The sequence below is a fragment of the Phallusia mammillata genome, chromosome 7 (genome assembly GCF_965637545.1).
Source record: "Phallusia mammillata chromosome 7, kaPhaMamm4.hap1.1, whole genome shotgun sequence".
In the NCBI taxonomy this organism is placed as follows: domain Eukaryota; kingdom Metazoa; phylum Chordata; class Ascidiacea; order Phlebobranchia; family Ascidiidae; genus Phallusia; species Phallusia mammillata.
The window spans coordinates 18,681,046-18,689,481 of record NC_137258.1 but is presented as its reverse complement, the minus strand read 5'-3'; the positions used below and the strand labels follow the sequence as shown (position 1 = coordinate 18,689,481).

At 36.9% G+C, this 8,436-nt stretch overlaps 1 protein-coding gene across 1 annotated transcript; it reads right to left on the bottom strand.

Moving 5' to 3' along the window:
• Positions 1 to 564: 564 nt before the first annotated feature.
• Positions 565 to 5,094, bottom strand: LOC145238871 (uncharacterized). Its single transcript, XM_080102145.1, has one exon. The coding sequence runs from the start codon at positions 4,813 to 4,815 to the stop codon at positions 700 to 702; it is 4,116 nt and encodes a 1,371-aa protein (XP_079958271.1). The 5' UTR covers positions 4,816 to 5,094; the 3' UTR covers positions 565 to 699.
• Positions 5,095 to 8,436: the final 3,342 nt, after the last annotated feature.

Sequence of the window (8,436 nt, the reverse complement as noted above, 5' to 3'; positions counted from 1 at the left end):
CTTGATCTATCTGTTGATCGTCTACTGCACTACTAAAAACGACGAACAAAAGCAGACTACAGCTGCTCCACACACTCGAGTAATCTCGTACTTTAGCGGAGAAAAAGTTGGAGTAACAAATGTGCAGACAGTTAGTGGTCAGGTACAAGCTGTACAAACCACGCAAACTGTGCAAACAGTTAAGTATGTTTAGGACCCATAGAAATTATGTAACTATAAATAGTGTTTGCATTTTCCGATTGTTTGATGCAGTTTTTTTAGTATTAGATACGCTTGTCGTTCGGACAGTTGTTTTGTCTTTAATAGCCGCTTTTCGTGGCACATACATTCCGGTTTTTGAAACTTATCAAATGCATGACTTCAACCGCCACCGTATTGTACGTTTCAGAATCCAAACAAATTATAAATCCAAAGCTTTTGTATAACTGTCCACTTGTTGTACTTGCTAAGTTATTTTATTATCTTATTCAAATAGAATCATAAACAAGTTATTAAAAAACATAAATATGAAACATACACAAGTATTTCACATAAGCTGCTCACACAAGTCAACACAAGAACTACTAAACTAAACATGCTGAGGGTGAGGTCAAACAAGTTGCCACATGTACAAAATCACTCAAGCATTGAAATCAGTCATGCATAAATAAACCAAATAAATAAATTTAATTGGGAAATAAAGTTAACAAACTCATTATGTTATTTTTCTTTTTTTATTTGTCCATCATCCAAAACTACTGACAAAGCTAACGAAGATGCAGTTTTCTTTGTCAAGCAATCTGCCAGTTGTTTTTCTGAAGACACCCATGATACGATAACATTGTGTTGTTCCATCATTTCCTTAACAGATCCAATATCTACCCGGAGCCTTTTATCTGACACACTTTTGCAGGAGTGCAAAGCAGCACATAATGAACAGCTATCTGTAAAAGCTTCAATAGGTAATCCTGGCAGTTTGTGACTACCAAACAAGACTTCATTCCATAAAGTGGTCAGAAAGAAAGCCGTTTCAAGACCATCAGACATGGCTAATGTTTCAGCAGCTAGAGTGCTTCTTACAACTCTTCGAATTCTTTTTGATTGCCAACTTAAAAGATTGCACTGTCCTTTCTGTCCCATAAGAAACACCAAATAGGCACCTTGACTACCTCCATCTAACAGATTTGCAAAGGCCGCATCAGTATACACAACCACTTTTAGTTTAGAATTGTCACCAAGGTTTGAATATTTTAAAGTAACATGATCCGACTGAGCCTTTCGAATAATTTTATTGCAAGCAATTAAATCTCCAACAACAGCACTTTTGTAATGAGTTGCTGCAACACAAACATCAAAACTGAGATCTGGTCTGGTTTGAGTTGCAATCCAAAGTAGTTGTCCAATCTTAGATCGCAAAGTTTCTTTTTCCTCTGGTGTTAGTTCATCATCAGGATGTTTCTTACGGAACAGAGGGATTGCAATTTCCTGCAAATTTTTAACATAGCCGGATTGACTTACAGAAACACTGTCTTGACTCTGATCTACTTCAAGACCTATATACTTGAAATACTTTTGCTGTTCTTTGCCAACACAAAATGTTCTTCTTATTTCTTTGACTATAGTGTGCTCAAAATCATTGGAACCAGCCCATAAGAAATCATCCACATAAACAGAAATGTATCCATGAAGTACATTACCATCATGCCAATAAAATATTGCTCTGTCAAGTATACTGATTTTAGCACCATGATCAAGCATAAATTGTTTAACTCTTCTGTACCAAGATTTTGATGCATCTACTAAACCATAAACACACTTTTCAAGCTTCCAGATGACATCCTTAGAACAATTTGCTTCTCTTGGAGGCTTGACATAAATATTTCTGTCCAAAGTTTCACCTTGTAAAAAAGCTGTTTTGATATCAATCGACTTCAGTTCCCATTTCTGTTGTTTGGCAATGCTCAGAAGAACTCTTAGCCCATCTTTTGAACAAGTTGGTGATTCTCTATCTAAAGTGTCTCGATCAGTCTCCTCGAATCCCCTGGCAACAAGTCTAGCCTTTGCTTTTACTCCTTGTTCATGTTCTTTGGTAGTGCAAACCCAGCGTACAGAGATACACTTTTGATTTTTGTAAGGTACAGTTTTATACACACCATTTCTCTTCCAGCTTTTTAGTTCTTCTTCCTTTGCAACTTGAAAAGAAACATCTGTATGGTAAACTTCATCAATAATATCAACATTTTCTGGCAAAACACACAAGTCCTCTACATTATCAAAATTAACCCATGCCATTTTGCCTTTAAGGTCATCAGGAGTGACATATTCCACGTTAAATGAATTTTTAAACTTTCCAGTTGCCTTACCAGCTCTACTCAACACTTTGGCAGTGCAACATGTGCCTTTATCATTTAAAAACTGAACTGTTTTGTGCAGAACATTTTTTCCTTTAACTAACAATCCAGTTGATTCTGAAGTATGAGCCTGTGGTAGATTAGATACTTCATCATCACTTGAATCTTCGTTGTCGCCATGTATGCAATTAGAAGACGGACTGGAGATTGTGGGTTCATGTTGTATATCAGATTGATGATTCACTGGCGTGTTATGTGTTGCTTGCACACGACAAACATGAGCTTTAATAAACTGCCCACCATGCCTGATGAACACGACAGCCCCATCTTGACCCAACACTTTGCCCGGGCCCCTCCATTTTGCTTGATCGTCACGTTTGTAATACACTTGATCACCAATGTTGAAAATCTGTCCCGTTTGACGTGTTTGTTTACGCAATGCACGTCTAATTTTTTCTGAGGTTTGAGAGGTTACAAATGCTTTTCTTGCTGTATGTAATGCCGCCATGTGTGATTCCACTGTTCCATAGCCATCCTCTAGTGCTGAAAGACTGTCTGTTAAAATGGAAGGAAGGTGCGGATTTCTTCCAAACACAATTTGGTTAGGACTAAATCCATTATTGTTAATCATGGAGTTTTTAGCAGATAATGACCAGGCCAAACATGTGTCCCAATCACATGCTGATTCCATTTTTACTTTTTGCAGAATATTTGTTAGTATCATATTGTGTCTTTCACAGACACCATTACTCCATGGAGAGTAGGCAGGAGTAGTTTTCACTGAAATTCCAAATTTTGCACACATGTCCCTAAATTCTTGATTATCAAATTCTCTTCCATTATCACTTAAGACATGCTTTGGTGCACCAAAAATGCTAATCCAGTATTTTAAAAAGTTTTTTACAATCACTGAAGAAGACTTGCTTTTAATTATAACAGCACAACTGAATCTTGAAAACAAATCTATCATATGATAATACCATAAGCCTGGTTCAATTTCGTGTAAATCCATTGCCACGGTTTCATTCACATCACTTGCCCATGGAAGCGAAACAACAGGTCTCGCAACAGGACGTTTATGTATGGCACATACTTCACAACTTTGGACCACATCACTAATTACAGTGGCATAATCCTTTTTCCATGCATTAGCATTTTTTAACAGCTTTAACAAATTTTCCTCCGAAGCATGACCAAACTGCACATGTAATTTCTTCAAGGCTTTTACAACTTCATCTTGAGATAAAGTGTCAGACAATAGCACATCATCACTTAAATTGACATTATTACACCGTGGTAATATTTCTATGCAATATTGACCGCTACTGGTCAAATGAACTTTGACAGGCTTCCCAAACATCTTAACTTTGTCCTGTGACAAGTCAAGCTGTGTTGATGCCTTTTTTAATGATGCCTTGCTCAACAAAAGTGGAATCTGTGATGCCACAATACACACTTTAATAGATAGCTTTTTACCAGCAATGAAAGCAGGAATAACAGCCTCTTTTGATGAAATCACCTTTTCTCCATCTCCGAACTTGAATACTGATCGCTTTTTACAAACTTTCACTTTTCCTTTCAAATTAGCTGCAAGATTGCTACAGTAGGAGTTAAACCATGTTTCTCCACACACAGTTCTGGTACAAGCTGTGTCCAATATCGCAGAATGTGAAGATTCAATTACAAAAATTTCATTGGAAGACAGGTTAGTAGCCAAGGTTAATTCAACCTCTTCACATTGATCCACATCTGCAGTAACAGCTTCTGCTACTTCTCCTACACAACGTGCATTGTTCCTGTGTGGACACTCAGGTGCCCAATGCATGGTAGATTCACAAATCCTACATCTTGTAGGTCGACCAGTTTTATCTGGAGGGTTTTGTTTAAAGCTTCCCTTGTTTATTCTTTTCTTCGCATACCTAGAACTTCCAACATATGATTCTTCCTGAACATTGTTCAAAGGCTTAGGACTTTGAAAAATTCTTTTTAGAGCAGATTTCATTGTCTCATATTTCAAGTCGCTTGCAACTGTTAAGGCCAGCTGCCGCTCATTTGGGCCAAGATTTGCCCCATCTAGTAGCCTAAAAGCTAATATTGTATTAGGCAACTTCATATCATGAAGTGCAAGCTTATGATTTAAATGTTCGAACTCCAAAACGTAGTCATTCATTGACATAAGTTCTTGTTTTGAAAATTGGGTGAAGTTTGTATAGGCAGTATATGCCTCATCAACTTTTTCGGTTTTAAAAGCAGTATCCATATGGGCAAACAAACGCAGCATTCCATTGTCATGGTGCAAATGTTCAGTACTTAATTCTGAAACAGCTCTCTCTGCTTTCGTATTACCCTCAAATGCTTCTAGTACAACAACAATTGCCTGTTCTTTTTTGGGAACTGGCGTGACCAATTGCCACATTTCCACCTTATTCTTCCAAAATGAATAAGGAGTGCCATCACAAAACTTGGGAGGCACCTTTTTAGACATCCTCTTGCTACCAATGCTAAGTTATTTTATTATCTTATTCAAATAGAATCATAAACAAGTTATTAAAAAACATAAATATGAAACATACACAAGTATTTCACATAAGCTGCTCACACAAGTCAACACAAGAACTACTAAACTAAACATGCTGAGGGTGAGGTCAAACAAGTTGCCACATGTACAAAATCACTCAAGCATTGAAATCAGTCATGCATAAATAAACCAAATAAATAAATTTAATTGGGAAATAAAGTTAACAGTACTTATTCTCATCCATTGGCTTAATTGAAGATATGCCGTTTTTTTATTATTATGTGTTTGCTTCTGTAAATTTTAGTGGTTACGATTGTCGTGGGTAAAATATACTAGTTGAAAAAAAAAACACTATTGGGAGCACGATACAGAAGATCTGTTGAGGTTGTGCAGGGCATTGCAGGCCAACGGAAACGGACATTTCAATATTTTCCAGTAAAGTTCAACGCCACATAAAAAGCAAAATACATCGTGTGCAAAACTAACTTACAAACCAAGGAAACTACAGCTCGCCTAGCTTATAAATTAGGGACTTACTATCATTCCCGTTATGTTAAATAACTTTTCGACCACTTGTCGCTGCAAGATTCTTTGACCCTTTCCAAGGCACTGGCTCAAAACCGCCCCCCTATGAGACTGTTATTTATATAAAAAGGTTTTAAGCAGATGTGGGCGGTTATATTCACCTAGAAACACGAATTCTTCAATTAGCAGTTAAAACCTAATTTAATTGCTAGTACAACACGCAAGGTTCATTTCACATCTTTTAACGCATCTGAGAAAAATTTGCCATTGACAAGGGGCACTACTCGGTAGAGGAGAATCCTAAATGATGCAAATACTTCGCAATTTGGGAAGTGATTGTAGGCCTATAGGAAGATTGAAAGCGAAACAAGTTTGAGGTAAAGCTTATAACCGTTGTATTTAAAAAGTATGGCCCTTCACCATACATAGCCTGTCCCCTGTGGCTAATTAAATGCACAACCTTGCTTTCGAGATCACAAATAGTACAAACAAACGCCCGAAAACACAATGTATTCAAATAGCAGCATGTTTATGCTGATGCGTCCCTTGTCCCCAGTGTTTGTTTGCAAGACGAATTATATCTGCTTGTAAATTAAAGTTAGCAGAGTCTCACAGTTCTTGTACATATTTATACCATCAGTAATGTTAAAATCGCCCCCTTTTGAAGTCAAATCGCTCCCCAATTTCGAAAATTGTCACCATCGCCCCCTCGGTAGACGAAATCGCCCACTGCTATGTTCGGGCTTTTTTGATTTTGGATAATTTTTTAAAGATTTCAGCATCATAAACACTTTATATTGAAACGGTATTGTTCATAAACTTTGAGTATATTGTAAATTTCTGGCTTACAGGCGTTTTAAATATTTGCTCTTTGGTTGGTCACATAAGTTAGCAAGCTCACTGTTTCAATAGAGGTAAAGATCAGCCATACAAATGTTAACAAAAAGACTTGCGGGTAAATTTGAAAGAGTAGATCTTGCAAATAAGGTGATATTTTTCTAGATTTGAAAAAGCAGATCTTGTAAGTTAAATCTTGTATTGTCTTCAAAATCTGCAAATGGGAAATCGAGGGGAAAAACAACCACTGGAAGACAAAAGAACAGCAACATTTTGAAACAGTTTATTCTGTTGAAGGAAAGTTTTTGGCTACTTGAAACATATTAGGCATCTCCCCTGCAGAAAACTATACCAGACAACTAAACTTGTTTCGGGTCCATGTTAATGAGATGTCATGGTTGCATCTGTAGGTAACCTATCATTAACATGACGGTGAAATGCTGAACCTGCCTATAGTTTTTTCATTTCAAAAATTTGGACACATGACCAACGTAATCGAGCAAAAAACATTACCTCATGAAAATTAAGCAAACATGTTTGAGCCCTGTGCTCAAGTGTGTAGAGCAGTGGTTCTTTTTTTCCTTGCTGCACCCCTTTCCAATCACCAACCAATTTTCGCACCCCTTTCCAATCACCCACCAGGTTTCGGACCCCGCTGGGTTTTTGTATTTATATATAATAGACCTAACCAACCTTAATGATTCAGCCTCCCCGCACCCCCAAGGAACAGTTCTCGCACCCATGGTTAAGAACCCCTGATGTAGAGCTTGCGATCAAATTTGACACAACATAAAACTCACTTTACTATGACACTTTTCACTACGATATATCTGTCACCACAACCTCAGTTTTACCTTATACAACAACTGCCCGAAAATAAACGGAAATCCTTCAAAGCACTCATATTAAAACCAACCTATTGCCAGTTAAACTTACGTGGTTAAAGCATTTATAGCATTTAAACTTACGTGTTTAAAGCTTTAACAGCATTTAAAGCCCATAATTAACGCAATACCAGCAAACTGAGAATAAAACTGGTTTAAATAGTTCATTTGTTTGCACACTTGCTATTGATGCGACAAAAATGAGGAACCACTTAACCGACCAGTGCCCAACTGCGTAGTTAGGAACTTAGGACTAAGATGTCAAGAGTAAAGGTCTGGATAAAAACTTTTAACGTAGAAAGCAGAAATACTTACAATCCCAGCATTCATAAAGAATAAACAAAAGACATTATTAGTTTGTTTACCAAAATACGAAAAGTAGCGATTCCTGCATATTACGTGCTTATGACTAGAGAGAGAGAGGTATTTCATAGTTAGAGAAGGCATTCAACACTTTTATACGACAAGTACAAACGTCCAGTAGGCTTTAAACCAATGATTATAGCTTATCCAGAGATTGTGTTGTGACAAAGAAGAGTTTTGGTCAGTTGATTTTGACCTTTAGATATTTCAAGTTTGTGATTTATCGTGTCTTTAACTTTTTAATTGAATTTTATTGTTTATCATTCTTTATCTCTCTTACACCAGAACACAAAAAGTCTAGCTATACAGCAAATTAGTTTTTGATGATCTCTTTGACAGAAAAATAGAACATTCCAGAAAGCAATGCCGTCCAGAGACGAAGATGAAGGTAAACACTAAAGTTGCAACACACGCCCAGACAATGTTTGCACAATCTTCTAAAACCGAAACTAAATTTCAAGTTCCGCTTAAACGCAAGCCGACCGCAAAGCATATGTTAATGAAATGAAATTCACGTGTTTTTCTTGCCTAGGAATAAATTCACAAGTAATTGTACATAAAGAAGTCTTGCGAAAACATACACCTCCAACAACGCGTCCGGAAAACTTTTGTTCGCAAATTTGTAATAATTAGCTACTGTAACTAAATGACAGATTATGAATATTTAGACATTGATTTCATATTATCAAATAAGTTTTTAAAAATTCGTCCAAAACCGAAACTTCGGTAAGAAACATATTCGGCCGAAATGGGTAAATGATTAACAGCACTGCGCTTACTGTTATGATGTTAAAGCCATTGCATCAGTGATCCACCACTGAGATGGGTTAATGCAATGACTAAACCACTTTACATCCTATCTCTGTGTAAAAAAATGTACCGAACACCAACCGTACAATCCCCTAACAGTCTAACAAATTACTGCATTCAAACGTAACTGACCTGGTTTTTCTTAGTAGAACTGACCTGGTGCGGTTGC

Coding starts and splice junctions, on each gene's coding strand:
- LOC145238871 (XM_080102145.1), bottom strand. CDS start 4,815: ATGTCTAAAAAGGTGCCTCCCAAGTTTTGTGATGGCACTCCTTATTCA.